This window comes from Eurytemora carolleeae, unplaced genomic scaffold (assembly GCF_000591075.1).
Source record: "Eurytemora carolleeae unplaced genomic scaffold, Eaff_2.0 scaffold1137, whole genome shotgun sequence".
Classification (NCBI taxonomy): domain Eukaryota; kingdom Metazoa; phylum Arthropoda; class Copepoda; order Calanoida; family Temoridae; genus Eurytemora; species Eurytemora carolleeae.
In genome coordinates, this window is record NW_019397030.1 from 93,164 (window position 1) to 110,709 (window position 17,546).

At 31.1% G+C, this 17,546-nt stretch overlaps 1 protein-coding gene across 1 annotated transcript in view; it reads right to left on the reverse strand.

Moving 5' to 3' along the window:
• Positions 1–1,593: 1,593 nt before the first annotated feature.
• LOC111711257 (frizzled-8) overlaps positions 1,594–17,546 on the reverse strand; it is a 17,233-nt gene continuing 1,280 nt past the window's right edge. Inside the window, exons 2-17 of the mRNA XM_023485556.1 lie at positions 16,571–16,684; positions 15,907–15,995; positions 15,167–15,224; positions 12,075–12,244; positions 11,119–11,214; positions 10,243–10,335; positions 9,368–9,461; positions 9,003–9,093; positions 7,886–7,993; positions 7,385–7,513; positions 5,951–6,031; positions 5,502–5,547; positions 4,968–5,097; positions 3,240–3,290; positions 2,798–2,879; positions 1,594–2,231 (exon numbers count right to left, since the gene is read on the reverse strand). Of these exons, the coding sequence (XP_023341324.1) occupies positions 2,002–2,231; positions 2,798–2,879; positions 3,240–3,290; positions 4,968–5,097; positions 5,502–5,547; positions 5,951–6,031; positions 7,385–7,513; positions 7,886–7,993; positions 9,003–9,093; positions 9,368–9,461; positions 10,243–10,335; positions 11,119–11,214; positions 12,075–12,244; positions 15,167–15,224; positions 15,907–15,995; positions 16,571–16,684 (1,662 nt within the window). The 3' untranslated portion in view covers positions 1,594–2,001. The remainder of the gene's footprint in view (positions 2,232–2,797; positions 2,880–3,239; positions 3,291–4,967; positions 5,098–5,501; positions 5,548–5,950; positions 6,032–7,384; positions 7,514–7,885; positions 7,994–9,002; positions 9,094–9,367; positions 9,462–10,242; positions 10,336–11,118; positions 11,215–12,074; positions 12,245–15,166; positions 15,225–15,906; positions 15,996–16,570; positions 16,685–17,546) is intronic.

Consider the following 17,546-nt stretch of genomic DNA (forward strand, 5'->3'; position numbering starts at 1 on the left):
ATATATTTTTCAAACTTAATAATACAGAAATTACAGTCTAAAAAATCAAAGGTCTAAAACGACGGGTTGCAAAGATATAATAGTTAGAAAATCAGATTTTGTAGCAAGAAAAAGCAGTTACTTTCCCATTTATGGTTTATTTTTGCTTTGTATAATTAAAATTATTTAGTTTTAAAAATAAAGAAATGGCAAAATGGCTCTCTTGTTTTGTGTTTATTCATGAATAGTTGATCTTTTATTGATTTTTGCTCTTGCTTTTTTTAATAAAGAATAATATGTTATTTATTTGATATTTTGTTCCCGTTACTCACTTTTTTATCGAAAAAATAATTACAATTTCTCGAAAAGTTTTTAATTTATGTATTTGATCACAACATTTGGATTCGGTAAGATTAATTTTTGAAACTTTAAAAATAAGGATTTTTATTTCTTTTTCTGTTTATATTACTTGATTAACCTCCCTAACACACAATAATTACTACAATCAAGTCACATAATTTAATACCCATCATTAACATTATTTATACTGTTGTTCTCTTCAGTAAATACGTCACAAAGATAGACTTCATGGATCGACGAACTTAGAACTTCTTTGTCTTTCATTCTTTTTTGTTTTACATTTCTTGATCCCTGTAGAAGGGAAATAATTTGTGTCGGTTTTCTAACTTTCTTCAGGTTTCTGCGAACTTTAAAAAGGTGCAATAAAAATCTATGAAGTTTCCTGTGTTTGGGTACAGTTACATTGTCTATACGCAATATCCCCTCCACTGATCTTATGACTTATCATCATAACAAAAAAACAAATCTGAACTTTTTACATGTATGTATTAATTATTTTTATCCTCAAACAAATATAACTTGTTTACATGAAAGTATTAATCATTTTTATAATAAAAAAGTCTGAATCTACAGACCGAGAACGGGTCTAAATTACGATTTTTGGGACTAATCAGAAAATTTATTTAGAATGAATCATTTTGAAAAATAACATAAGGCTTATATAAGACTTTTCTTGCGAAAAATGATAAGTTTTTCGAATATTAAGGATTTATTTTGGCGTTAAAGATTGAAGATATTCTAATTTGATATGGGACGCTCTGTACTAACATGAGAGAGATGAATTAATGAAAAAAATCGAAGAGAAGTTCAACCTGGTGGCTAGTCTGGTCACGTGCACAAGCGTAAAAATTATCAAATAATGTCATGATTCCATCCTTAACTTCAATATTGTCATGATTCCATCCTTAACTTCAATATTGTCATGATTCCATCCTTAACTTCAATATTGTCATGATTCTAACTTCAATATTGTCATGATTCCATCCTTAACTTCAATATTGTCATGATTCCATCCTTAACTTCAATATTGCCATGATTCCATCCCTAACTTCAATATTGCCATGATTCCATCCTTAACTTCAATATTGTCATGCATGAATTGGCGAACCTTTCTAATGCACAATAACCTGAAAATCGTTAAAGCAAAATATTGAATCATAAAAAACTTACACTAATAGTCAAAATATATTGAAACCAAAAATTCTATAAACCAGATAGAAATATTAGGTAGAAAATAATTGAAGCAATGTACCAAATATTTTTAAATATTTACATTTTTTATTTTCAAATCGATCTAAATTTTACTAATGTATAAATATATATTTTTAATATATCTACAGATTACAGAGTACTTTACTGAATATATTTTTTTTCTCTTGAAAGAAATTATAATTACAAAAAAAAAGAAAATAACAAGCTCACAAACAAAGGATTTGAGTTTTTGCCACAAACTCACATTTTCTGAACCTTATATCTTCACAATCTGTTGATATTTCAGACTTCATAATTCATAGTTTGAAATATCAAGTCTACGACATCGAGTCCCAAAAATCAGGGATTAGAAAAGCAGAATTATTGGCAAAAACTCAGTTCCTTTAAGATATTTACAATAAATATTCTTCTTTTTTGAGATCACAGCCTTTCCCGGAACGGAGTTTCTCATTAAACATGAATTTCTTCTTCTACTCGCCTCCTTGGTATAGTTGAATAATGGTTCTCCCCGCCCCCTGCTTGCTGGGTGGGCGGGCCATATATCACTCGGGGGAGGGGAGGGAGGGGCGGAAGGTGGGAGGGTTTCCCAAAAAAAGTTTTGTTAAACCGTTTCAAAATAAAAAGTTTGGATAATAATGAGCTCCAGGCGTCTATTGTTTTTCCCGACCAAATCCAAAACCCTGAAAAAAGCTAAATCAAGAAAACATAAAAAATAAATTTCTTCTATTTGTGGCATTCTCAAATTTTAACGAGCAAAAAAGATTGTTTAGTTAAAAGTTAGAAATTAAAAATTGTGCAAAATCAAATAAAAAAAGATTTTTTTGTAAAGTTGAATAATAATGATAATCTATATATAAATTTGGCTTGTTTGTCTGTCTGTTTGTTTGTCTGTTTGTTTGTTTGTATCCAATAAACGTCAAAACGGCTGAACCGATCGGTCCCAAATTTTTTGTGGGACATCTAGGGAGCCCAGGGAAGGTTTAAGAATCATCAAAATTTCAAATATTTGTCTCTATCAAAATTCGATCGTCATTAAATTTTTTAAAATTTTGAAAATCCGCGAAATTTTTTGTAAAAATCCGCGAATTATTTTTGTTTAGTTTTACGATGTACACAAAGAGAACATGTTTACAATTAATTCAGAAGATGGGCGCGAAGCGCCCTCTAAGGCTAGAAAGAAGGGCGCGAAGCGCCTTGAATTTCTAGTAATGATAAATTTGAAAACAATAATAATCCCATGCTATACCTGACGTTATTCCTACTGCCAACTGCATAAAATATTTGAGCATATAGACCGAGAAATCTGGATAATATTCATCAGACTTATTCTGAAATTTAAATTATTTTTGAATTTCTCTAAAGATCGAAAATATTTCGATTTTTGGTAAAGTAATTAACTAAGTATAGCATTCCACCTTAAAAAACGTTGAAAGTTAATTTCTGCATAAAAAATTGCGCCAACAGACTTTCTAAGGACGAACTTGATCCCATTTTTTTAATTTGTTTTTTTTCTCGCTTTTAATTTTCCCTGAACCATCCGGTCATTCTTTCGATTCTATGAATTGAATAGAACTCAAGTAATGATTATAACAAAAAATAAATAAAATAAGTGTAAGGTTAAACTATATAACAATAAATATAATAACAAAATAAAAAATAATAAAATTAAAATGACAATAATAATTTACCAGGCAGCCCCGGCAGGAATAAGTTTTCTCCCAAGCTGACAGATTCCAGGCCTACACAGCAAAAATTGTAAAATTTGAAAAAGTTTATTTTTATTGTCATTCATGTTACGTCGAAAACCAGTTAGAAATTGTTAAATTTTAAATTTTGCAAATGAAATAATTATCGTTTTAAAATTAATCACAATTTCTTTGAAACAACCTTTCATATTTACTATTTCAACAAAAAAAAGAGCAGAATAAGTTTCAAAGAATCCATGAAGACTTTCAAAGGTTTTATTACTTCAAATCATAACTTTAAAAAGTTTACTTTTTTTACATTTGCAAAATGATTTCTCAAAAAGTAAAGATGTTCAAAAATCTAACTTATATAATTAGAGTTGAACGGTTCTTTTTTAAATATAGCTAATATAATGTTCTAATATAATATTCAAATATGACCAAAATCTTGACTAATAACTTCCTCAGTAGAGTTTGAAAATATGAAGGCCAGAAGAAAAGATTAAAATTATTTGTTTTTGTTTTTAATATTTAGATCAAAAGTTTATGTTAACATTTAAAGAAAAATAATTCCAAAAATATTAAACTTTTTCTTTGCTTCTAAAAACTCTTGAATTTGTTTTCATATCTTAAAATTATTTTCGTGATGAAGAAGCCGAAGATTATCTAAAATATACTAATTTTACAAAAAACAAGCAAGAAATGCAAGATCTTTATCAAGTATTTGAATTTATAACTAGACAATTCGATCGATCATTTTAAAAAATGGGGTATTTTTTGCTGCATAAAAAAAGTAAAAAGTATAAATATAAGAGATTTTTAACTAAATTTTTTTCAGAATTTCTAAAATTTTTTTCATTGGCAGTTAGTCTAACTATATTCATAGAGAAAAGAATATATATTAGAGTGGAATTTAATAGAAAAAAGTGAAAAACTGCCATTTTGTTGTACTGTTTTCATACTGCAGGTGTACTTCACTTATTTGTGCTATATAATCTTTTGGGCCCACGAACATCATTTTATGGAAAATCTAAAATCAATATTAAAAGAAAACCAAATTATGAAATAGGCTGGTTTCATAATTGACCAATGATCATTTCACATAAGACTGTATGCCTTTCACTTTACAAACGATGATTTTCCGATATAACTATAAATCAAATGATTTTTTATTCACCTAATTCATTTTATAAAGTTTATTTAACAACTTTAAAAAATTTGAAATTAAAATGGATAGTCTAGGGAACATACTGTATTAATTTACTCTACTGCATATAATTTGTGAACATTTACATGATTTGTACACTTTGAACTCCCTTTCAGGCTGACATGGACAAATTTATACCGAGGGATTGCTAAATTCCACTCTAATCTATATTCTATTCTCTTTGGCTATATTAAACGTTTTTCTATTATGAACTAAGAAGCTATTGTAGATATATACACCTCCAATAAAATGGCAAGGTTTAGAGGAACTGATTTTTTGCCACAAAGTCAAATTTTCTAACCCCTATATCTGTGCAACCCGATGTTGTAAATCTTTGATATTTCAAACTTAAGCCTTTGATCCAACAGAATCCACAGTTTGAAATATCAAGAGGCTGTCACATCCGGTTGCACAGTTAAAGGGAATACAAAGTTAGAGTTTGAGGCAAAACTCATTTTCTTTACAGTAAATAAGTTATTTAATGAATTATTTTCAAAGAAATTTTTAAAGATTTCTATTTATACCTCATATGTGGAGCAAGCTATGACAGTAAGGACAGGAGCTATGTAGAGAATACCGAATATAGCAATCTTTATTATAAACTTTTCCAATTTATCCGCTGTTTCGTAAATTCCGTCCTCACGCAACATTCGTCTAAATTCATTAATTCATTCATCAATGTGAGTTCATTAATCAATAAATCATAAGTCTAGGTTCATTGATATGTCCAAAATTCAAGTTTAATGATCAGTCAATAATCCATAAATTATAATAATAAATTAATAATGTATCCATTTTTATTTAGTATTTTTCAATCAAGAAATGATCATTTCATTTTTTGTGATCAATCACGCCTATACGTACGCTTATTAATTAATAACCAAATAATTTATCGATTTCAAATATAAGTGATTAAATCTAATTTTATGGATAAAAACATATCTTTATATTAGAATTAATCGTTTTAATTTGATTTATCAAGTAATAATTAATAAATATTCGACATGCATCTTTATTAATGCAATTAATAATTCAAATGCTAAATTTAAAAAAACTACCTGATTTTGAACAGACTGATAAAACCTCCAGAAAGAAAAGAAATGCCTAAACAAAAAAGAAAATATCTTATAAAAATATTTATCTAAAATTGTAAAATTTGAATAGAAAATTCAATTAAACATTTGTTTGAGAAATAAACAAGGAAAATACTTACCAATGATCAAGGATAATGTGAGGGGTAGGATAATGAAGAAAATACTTACCAGTGATCAAGTATAATGTGAGGGGTAGGATAATGAAGAAAATACTTACCAATGATCAAGAATAATATGAGGGGTAGGATAATGAAGAAAATACTTACCAATGATCAAGTATAATGTGAGGGGTAGGATAATGAAGAAAATACTTACCAATGATCAAGAATAATATGAGGGGTAGGATAATGAAGAAAATACTTACCAATGATCAAGTATAATGTGAGGGGTAGGATAATGAAGAAAATACTTACCAATGATCAAGTATAATGTGAGGGGTAGGATAATGAAGAAAAGCATAGTACTCGGATTTCTACTCCCAACATAACAAATTCCTAAAAATATCAAAAATTTCTTTCACAAAATTATTGAAGAAATATACTTTTAATACTTAGCAAATATGCTTTATCTCCCTGAAACTCCCTCTACTCCAGATATAAAGTCAACATTAAACATATCTGTCTATACCTGCTACATTATCTCCCTCTACTCCTGATATATAGTCAACATTAAACATATCTGTCTATACCTGCTATATTATCTCCCTCTACTCCAGATATATAGTCAACATTAAACATATCTGTCTATACCTGCTACATTATCTCCCTCTACTCCTGATATATAGTCAACATTAAATATATCTGTCTATACCTGCTATATTATCTCCCTCTACTCCTGATATATAGTCAACATTAAACATATCTGTTTATACCTGCTACATTATCTCCCTCTACTCCTGATATATAGTCAACATTAAACATATCTGTCTATACCTGCTACATTATCTCCCTCTACTCCAGATATATAGTCAACATTAAATATATCTGTCTATACCTGCTACATTATCTCCCTCTACTCCAGATATATAGTCAACATTAAATATATCTGTCTATACCTGCTACATTATCTCCCTCTACTCCTGATATAAAGTCAACATTAAATATATCTGTCTATACCTGCTATATTATCTCCCTCTACTCCAGATATAAAGTCAACTATAAATATATCTGTCTATACCTGCTACATTATCTCCCTCTACTCCAGATATAAAGTCAACTATAAATATATCTGTCTATACCTGCTACATTATCTCCCTCTACTCCAGATATAAAGTCAACATTAAATATATCTGTCTATACCTGCTACATTATCTCCCTCTACTCCTGATATAAAGTCAACAATAAATATATCTGTCTATACCTGCTACATTATCTCCCTCTACTCCAGATATAAAGTCAACAATAAATATATCTGTCTATACCTGCTACATTATCTCCCTCTACTCCAGATATATAGTCAACATTAAATATATCTGTCTATACCTGCTACATTATCTCCCTCTACTCCAGATATAAAGTCAACATTAAACATATCTGTCTATACCTGCTACATTATCTCCCTCTACTCCAGATATAAAGTCAACATTTAATATATCTGTCTATACCTGCTACATTATCTCCCTCTACTCCAGATATATAGTCAACATTAAACATATCTGTCTATACCTGCTACATTATCTCCCTCTACTCCAGATATAAAGTCAACATTAAATATATCTGTCTATACCTGCTACATTATCTCCCTCTACTCCAGATATAAAGTCAACAATAAATATATCTGTCTATACCTGCTACATTATCTCCCTCTACTCCAGATATAAAGTCAACATTCAACATATCTGTCTATACCTGCTACATTATCTCCCTCTACTCCTGATATAAGGAGTAGAACTGTAGTCTGTATAAGAGGTACTCCCCACACTACAGCATGAAACCAGATGGAGTACTTGGATATAGACTCCTCGGCCCACTTCAAACCTAAAAACAAAATAGAGTTTATCCAAAAATAAATTTACAAAAAAAAAAATTTCATTTTATTTATCATCATGACTACTTTGTTAATGTCTAAGACTAAAAAATGTTCTAAAAATATTTTGTGCAATCGGAAAAAAGAACAAAATTCTGTTCAATCAAACATTTTTCAATTTTCACAAACACACATTAAAAATCTAAAATTCTGTGTTACCTATGGAAACCCCTTGAAAAGTTTAAAATATGTAAAATTACAGAGACGCCTATTAAGTTTAAAACTTGCATAATTACAGAGAAGCCTATAAGCAAAATCTAAAAATTTGTATAATTATAGAATAAAGTCTAAAAATCTGTATAATTATAGAGACGCCTGTCTACCTGCTGAAAGAAACCAGGTCAAGGTGAGAATGACCCACCAAAGAGAGCTGGACATACTGAAGAGATAGATCAGTACAAACACCAGGGTGCAGACTACCTCATCCTCATCTAATATCATTCATTAAATTATACTAAAATGTTCATATTTCATATTTTTCGTATTTTGTCAGAAACACAAATAATTAAACCAACAATGTCAAGGAATAATAATTGTCTTAAAGTTCTTTAAAACATGAATATTTACAAATTTTTTTACATATCTTGATTCGAGTACGTTTCCCTATATTTCCATAAAAAAGGCTTTTTTGTTTGTTCATTTTCTTGTTTTTTTAAACCTTTTTAATTAATGATTTTTATTTTTATTATATATTAAGAATTGGCGAGTGTCAACCCAGACCGAACATATTTTCGATAAAATGTTGAACTAACATCGTCTTTGGTCCATCATCAACACACAATTTTAAATGACGAAACTAAGTCAGCTGGATGTGATGGCAAAAGCAGATATTTTAAGACACGTTTAAAATAACTTTTCTCTAATACTCATTAAAAAATGCATTATGCATATATATTGCAATAAAACCATGCATTCTAAAAATAATATAGCTGATAAAAACGGATCAAATTGGGTTTTATAAACTGAAATGAATAGATAAGCAGCATGGTACACCAAAATAATGACTGATAAAAAAATAAAATAAAAATGGTAAAAAATTCAATTATGAGGAACCAAGACAACTAGTCAGAATGCTCCGCCTCGAATGGCGGACGAATCTCATTTGTCTTCTCTGATCTGCTTGTTCGGCGAGCTGAAAACTATACATCTCGGTTTAATTCTCGCCGAGTCTTCCACCTTGTGCATTAAAAAAAACCGTTGCCCCGGACCCAGACTAGATCTGGGTTAGGTCAGGGTTTCTTTGCCACGTCAGAAGCATATATTTGTCTTCCAACGTATATCTCGTCTTGGTTAGAAAGTAGAAACGGTGGCGGTCTACTGCTAACATGGACAACAGACATATATACACAAGAGCTGCCATGCTCACAATAATGTTTTTTTTAAACATCTTGATGTTAACTAAGAATTATTAACAGTAATTCCAACTTTAAAAAAGATTACCTGAATACATGTTGGGAATTTTTGCTCTTGAAACCAGTAGATTGTTGTATCCACGTTTAGACAGTGGATTCTGTAGGCTGCAGGATACAGTCTATATATATATTTAATATTAGTGAGTGGGCCCTGCAGCTTTTCTTATTCCTGTATTTAAGTGTTTACCAAATAAGAGCACTCTGTTTATAAATAACTAGCTAAAGTGCTCGCCGTTGCCCGTAGAATTTAAAAAAAAAATAGCCTCCGTCACCCCTTTGGTTTCCATGGGTTCTTTCGTTAAATTTCAACAAATTTGGTCCAGCAGTTTGCACCATATATAGCGAACATATAAATGAGGGAAGAAATGTATTATCTAGATAATTATTTCCCACCTGGTGCCCGACAATGATTCTGATAATGAATCCAACACTGATGAGAAAGTAGCAGCTTGAGAGATACATGATACTTCTCTCAGGATAGTTGTACCTGGAACAATCAATCAATCAATTTATTAATTTATCAGAAAGTTAAAAAGGGTTCAGAAGAAGCAGGCCCGTAGCCAGGGGGGTGCAAGGGGACAGGTGCACCCCCATTTCTTCTGAAAGGGGGGTGCAATGACGAATTTGCATCCCCCCCCCAGTCCCACATAAAAGAAATTGTTTCTCATAATTTTCTAAAATCTAGTTATTGTTATTAATTATATAGCCCGAGTAAGAATTGATTTCCTTCCCAAACCAAATTTTAATCTATTCACTAAGAATGTCTCAATGTCTCAATGTCAATATAAATAAACACCTTTAAACAAAATATTAGAAATTAGTATTATTTTTTATTCATCTTCATATTATCATGATGAGGCCGAGGGACAAGAAGCCTTGATTTTAAGTAATGAATTTTTTCCTTAAGCTAAAGTACCATTCATTTATTTTTTATGTTTATTGTATAATATATGTAAACTGAAAAGTTTCAGACACTAAAATGTAACCCTTAAAAGCTCAAATACATTTGTTAAAAACTGTAAAAACAAACCAAGCATTGCTTAAAAAAATAATTCGCCGGCGTCGCGCCATTTTGCGGCCTGGAAATATCCTGGCTACGGGCCTGAAGAAGGCCTAGGATGTTTAGGTTCAAATTTAAAGTTCTAGTATAAATATTTCCAAATTTAGAAATGGTTTCAAGTGGGAATGCTAACAGTCCAAATTTAGAAGTGGTTTCAAGTGGGAATACTGTCAAAGGGACAGTGTTGATAAAGGTTTTATAAAAATACCTGGAAGGATCTAATAGAAATGTTGCAATAGTTATCGAAGTAGACACGCAGCAGACCACACTCCATACTGTTAACCATAGTTCAGCAAACTCTCTGCAAACAAAAATACCGTTATACACTTATAGCGAAAACCAAGGATAAGCGGCAAATTTAAAGGGAGTGTTCGCGAAAATGAAAGGGGGTATAGGCTTACGGCGATAAGTAATCGTTTCTGATCGCTACTAATCTTACTTCTATCTGTTGCGTCTTTATGGAGAAAATTGTTAAAAACGTCTCATACCGAAGAACGAAGCGTTCATACAAATTGAGGAAGTTGGAGCATACGACTTGGATCGTAAAAAAATAAAATTACTATCAAACAAATAATTGAGATATTAAATCCTATAGTCATCGATTATTTTTCGACGCATTTGTATATAGTTGATATTTCATAAAATTTTTTATTTTGTGTTTTTTAAAATTAATATTTCGCTTACAACTTGTTTTCACAAAATATGGAAAATGTCGTCATCATTTTCAAAATCCTCGAAATAGGAATAAATGTTTTTAAAAGTCAATCATAGGAAGAAAAAAATATTATGAAATATTAACTATATACAAATGCGTCCAAAAAATATCTATGACTATAAGTTGTAATATATGAATGATTTGTTTGAAATTAAATTGATTTTGTTACGATCCGAGTTGTATGTTGCAACTTTCTGAATTTGTAAGGAATCTACGTTCTTCGGTATGAGGCGTTTTTAACAATTTTCTCATTATAGACGTAACAGATAGAAGGAAGATTAGTAGCGATCAAAAGCGATTATTTATCGCCGTAAGCCTATACCCCCTTTCATTTTTCGCGAACACTCCCTTTAAGTACCAAAATTGTACCTGTCCTGAGTCCCAAAGAATGGTGAGTAGCAGGGGGCAGAACAGTCTGGTTGTCCAGCCCAGCTGATAGATTGGTTAAATAGAGGGTTCCCGGGTCTAGAAATTAAATAGAGTACATTTATAAATTTTGATATTAGCGATACTAGAAAAACTAAGAAAGGCATTGATACATTTTGTTATAATTCTTTCCATTTTTTAGAAATTATGAATACATTTTCTTTCAACCCGAAGATAAAAAACTAAGTGTTTTAAACAGATGGGCTCGTTTTTTTTTATTCGTTCGTTCATCACTCGTTTTTTGTTCAATCGTTCGTTCTCAAAACTTTCGTTCATTTTCCATCTACTTTATTCGTTTCCTCACTCCAGTATTGGTAAGTAAAATCTTCAGTGCGTTTTTCAAAGTTCGTTTCAACGATCCGAGTTTTTTGTCCATCGTTATTTTTTTACTGAACTGAACTAAACTGAACTGGTGATATCAATACAATAAAGATGAATTCTTAATTTAAGTTTTAATTGTTAACAAGCTTTTTTCGAATTACAAGTAGACAAAGAGAAGATTTTTTAATTGACAGCTTCTCTTGACTACTAAGTTATAGGATTATGTGTATCAATGCTTCTTACCAGCTTGATATATCAATCCAAATCTAAATCGAAAGTCATCTTCATTGTATTGATATGATCGCCTACCACTGAAAATCAAAGAATAACTATATTCCATTTTAAACTAATATAAAAATGAAATAACATGTATTACTTTAAGGATTCAAAATTTGTGTGAGATAATGAATTGAAGATGAATAAATATTATTTATATAACATTCTCTTTAATACTTAAGATTTGATTTGAATATTGAAGGGCCTGGCGTTGCCCGTGGAACTATAGAAACACGTGGAAGCAAGTTTGTAAATATTAAGTTGTAAATAAAAAAATAGCATAAAATCTTGTAAAAACAAACCTAAGTTGAACTAGATTGTTGCCTGGATATGCCTGTGGAATACTACCACATGCAGAACATGAACACTCTGTCTCCTGTCCCAGGTATCCTGGTGGTGGTGGTGGAGAAGTCCCTGGTAGACCTCTACTAGAGGGACGGCTTAGGGGTCCTGCACCCTGAGGGTTCTGGGCCTGACAAGATACATTTTTATATTGGTATATCTTTTTTATTTCTATATACTGTAATATATTAGTGTATTGTTATGGTTTAGTTGGCGATTAAGAACATATTTCTGAATTAATGTACTTGAAATAAATTGCAAATCTAAAACTGTGATTCATTGTACAAAAAGCTATGTAAGCATTTAACCCTATCTCCGCTGGGGTACTTGAAAACCAGGATACGCTGGGGGGGGGTCAATTTGACCCCCCCTCTAAATCCCATGTTTTATGTCCAAATATGACAAATGATACATCATTAGAAAGCTCTTGTGCTCTACTTTTAGAATCTGCAAAAAAATTTGCAAATTTGCGAAAATTGAATTTTTTATCGCAAAATCTAGTTTTATAATCTGAATCCTTATACTTATAGTAATCCTGCCGAATATAGCAAAATATAAGAATAATTAAGAATTATATTACGACATTTATTGAGAATACGTTGAATAGTGTTTCGCAGTTCTCGTGGAAAACATATTTGCAAATAAAAGAAACACTCGATTAATTGTAATTGCATTAATGATATGAAAAAAAATCTTTATCCTTGCGAGATAAACAAATGCAACATATATAAAACCCCCAAACAAATTATATATTAATCTAAATCATACCTCGTCCTGTGTTTTATGGTTGAATTGATTTGGAAGTCTAGTTGAATTATACCCAATATCTTTACACATTGGTATTGTTATCTCCTGGCACTCTTGAGTACACTGTACATGGTGTACAACAGCTTGAAGATGGAGTACAGCGAATATTTGGTTTAAAGTTATCATTGTTTCCTGCTACTAAGGGTGGTGTTTCGAGGCCTGGTTATATTTAGCTATCTATCACAGCTACTCTTTTCACTGCAGACATCAATTAATCATCACAAAAATGAGCAATCAAAACTTTTTCCTCTAGGTCAATAGTAAAGTCACTTTTGGGAACTGATCACTTTTCCAATTATAGTATAAAACACTACATTTCCTTATGCTTATAATCTTTTAACTATAAGATGGAAGGTTGGTACAAACTGACTACGAAGTACTGAGTGGGTCTGTCTAGCAGCTAGTTAGAGGGTGAACAGGGGGGTAGGAGGGTTCGAGGGGGCCGGTCACTCAGCTACCTGTCCTCTCAAGATAAAAGAACTGATCACTTCTCACAAAATCATATGTAAGTATCTCTATTTCTTTGCAACCAAGGAGGGTTAATGGAATTATTTTTGTTCTTTTATTTTCTAAAAATTTTGCAGTTGCGGGCAGGCCTCAGCACGGAAGTTCATAGAAATGCAGAGCTTTAAGTAGCCAGGGAGTATTCAATTATGGAGCGCTGGTTAAAATTAACATGGCTGCCCCACACCTTGAAAACAAACTAAGAAAATATATTACAGCTCACCAGAAACAAGAAAAAATAGAACAATAGAAAGAAGAATCTCCATTTTGTAATGCGGTGCAACTCCAATGGGAAAAGACCTTTAATTCCACAGAGTCGAAAACAATTAAAAATCAGAGGAAAGCAGGGATTTTCTATTTCTAGACAAGGAACGCAAAGTAAAATTGCAGAAACCTACAAACAGGAAACAAGAAGAAAAAAGAAAATTGAACAAGAAAAATTGAAGGGAACCCTCCTATGATCAGTTCTACACCATCAATTTTTTTCCCGTTTGTGAATGGAGAAATCATTTGAGATAGGGCTGAGAGACCTACCCCCCCTCCCTCATTTCATCTTCTCCATTTCAGAAAATATATACGAAGTATGGGTTGAAGCTGAATCAGCACTACATTAACCTTCAATCAGCTTGTCAAGTCAAGCATTCTTGAGTTCGACAATAAAACTGAAAATTACTACATCTACAAGGGAGGAGAGTGTCCCAGTACATACTTGTTTCAGCAAATATGTATTTTCCTTCAAAATAATTAGAATCAGGGACAGTCAACTGAAGGAAAAGAAAAGAAACGAGAGAAATGATGACAAGAAGAAGAATCAAATCAGAATTTGTCTGTATCAATTGTATCCAATTTTCTAAGATTCAAGATTCAAAAAAAAAAATTGTTTTAAAAAAATATAAAAATAATGTGCATGAACATTTTTTCAGTTGTAATACACAATGTTTATTTTATACATTGTAATAATTTAATAAAGGTTTAAATGAAAAGCAATCAGAAAAAATTAAATAAAAAATTCCGAACTATAAAGGAATTTATTTATTTTTCCCATAAAATATAATTTTCTATTTCCTGTATCTGTTCAACCTGATGGTTTAAACGTTATTTCTTACTTAGTAGGTGACATTTAAGCGACATCACTGGTACGACCATAGATAAATAAAAAAACATAGATAGCTTATGTACGCAAAATCACAGTCCGCGAACTCATACTTCTAAGTGTACTTCAATGATAAGCGGGGTGGTTTGGTGTTTTAATGGATTTCATAATAGAGTGTAAAATAACTCCGGGAATGGAACTATTTGAACAACAATATTTCACTGAGCAATATATCATATTGACGAGAACTGAAGAAGGACATGAGAAGGACTAAACTAATTTGAATTTCTCTCTACAGAACTCATGTACACCACAAGTACGCAATGACATAAGAACAGCCAATGTTCACAACCGACCTAGGTAATCTATATAATAGGAATATATTTAAAACATCTCTGTACATTTATATCTTTTAAGATGAAAAATGTCGTCTTATGCACAATCTATCTTTATCTATGGGTACGACTCTGCGACCTCGTAGAAAAGACAATTAATTTGGTGATATGACAGAAATTTTGAATATTTTTCTTCTCTATAGAGTATGATTAAAAAAATATAAAACTTCAATCTTTTTACCTTAGTTTGACGTGTATGACAGAATTTCAAGTTTGAAATATCAGAGTTTGTGGCAAAAACTAAAACTGTTACCTGGGCATCCATACATAGTTCCTTCCCACCATACTCAGGAAGTAGGGAACAAGACATTCTATAATATTTTACAATTACAGATATTTTCTAAAATTTTGAATTAAAGGGCAGTTATTTTTTATATTAAGAACTAAACAATAGGTTATCACTCAAATCAGTATATTTAGAGAACCTGATGGTGGTGACCTTTGTCATTTCAAACTTTGAATATCACATTTAGCAGAATTCAAAGTTCAAATGTCTACGCAATCACGTTATAAAGATAAACAATCAGGGTTTGGGGCGAATTATCAATAAATTATTCATCTCTACTACACTTTTAAAAAAGACATGGTTTAGAAAATTACATGTGATAATCCAGGTTTTAGATTTGCCTCCGAACTCAGAATGAGATCTTAAAAACCACCATCAGGGATAAAGTTTGGTCTTTTACATAAAAAAAATATTTGATAAGTTCAGTCGTCTTCGTATATATCAAAACAACAAATTTCAATTTTGATTTCTACCAATCTTTCAAACAGCAGAGACACATATGTACATGTTAAAAAGAGGAGTTGTCAAATAACAGTTTCTCTTCGTTTGCTTGTAAACTTGTAATTTGAACATTGCTTGTTAGGGATCAAAGCCTTATTAATAAAAATGTGTCTTTATTGTATTGATATAATCGCCGACCACTAAAGCTGTCACACACTATAATTTCGAATAATGGAATAGTTTTAAATGGTTTTAAAAATCCTAACCTACTCGGCCATTCGAAGCCATATTTCTGCATGACTGGTAAACAACCAAGCTTTGCCCGCTCACACACTGACCGACAAGCGGGCAAAGGCTGAACATTAAAAGAATTATTTTTGATTTTGATTTAAGTTATTTATCTTGTTTATTTTAATGTGAATTTGTATTTATTAATAGAAAATATAGAAAAGATTAAACGTTTTTTTTATTTTTTTTTGGTTACTTTCTTTTATTAATTTTAATCCAATGATATATATATAAATATATGGGTGTAGATTGTACATGTACTACATATACCACTAATCTTAAGATATGTATCTATACATAGGAGTGTACAAATTGTACATATACTACATATACAACTATACAACTATACAACTAACCTTAGGATATGTATCTTTACATATAGGGGTGTACATTGTACTTGTACTATATATATACAAAAAAACAACTAACCTTAGGATATGTATCTATACATTTAGGGGTGTACATTGTACATGTACTACATATACAACTATACAACTAACCTTAGGATATGTATCTATACATATAGGGGTGTACATTGTACATGTACTACATATACAACTATACAACTAACCTTAGGATATGTATATATACATATAGGGGTGTACATTGTACATGTACTATATATACAACTATACAACTAACCTTAGGATATGTATCTATACATATAGGGGTGTACATGGAGCAAAGAAAGAATCTAAGATCAGGTGAACACTCAATTTTTACCAAAGGCCAGAACTGATGAACTTCAAGACCAGCCTAAATATAAAGTTAATGTGAGACAAACTTCTCAAGATAAAAGAACTGATCACTTCTCACAAAATCATATGTAAGTATCTCTATTTCTTTGCAACCAAGGAGTATGGAAAAGAAGCTAAGAATGTATGATCAATAAGGTAAGGCGGGCCGCGTAAGTTGTATCTCCCTTCTAGTTCATACAATTATGGTTTGAATTATCAAAGCTCGACGATCGATACGCTATCAAGTTGCCAAGGAAAAGAGGGGATTAGTTTATCTTTAAGTTTCTCATTTTGTTATATTTTGACTTGAGATTAAACATAATGTCTTCAGGGGCGTTACATTAAACATAATGTCAGCAGAGGCGTTACATTAAACATAATGTCAGCAGGGGGGTCACATTAAACATTTTGTCAGCAGGGGCGTCACAAACGTAATGTCAGCAGGGGCGTCACATTAAAGATCAATAATTGTTTTCAAGAAAATAACAAGAACAAGAACATTTTCAATACATAAAAAACTCAATTTACAATGTAATTCAGAAACGATATGAAGATCTTTGTCTTTAGAAGAAGAATTATTTATAACTACTTTATAGGGAAGTAGGGCTGGGCAAAATTCTGTTAAGAAAACGGATAAGCCTGTTTTGAAAAAATTACGTGTTTTGATGTTTTTAATTTTGTCTTCTGTGTTCACAACCGTTAACGATTTCATAAGCGGTACTGTTAAGGGCCAGAGCCGTTAACGGTTGTTGAAAAGTTTCCGTTAACGCCGTAAATAAAATTGAAATCGCTAACTAGCGGTAACTTTAAAAAATCGGAAAATATTGTTAACCCTATCTCTGCTGGGGTACTTGAAAACCAGGATATGCTGGGGGGGGGGG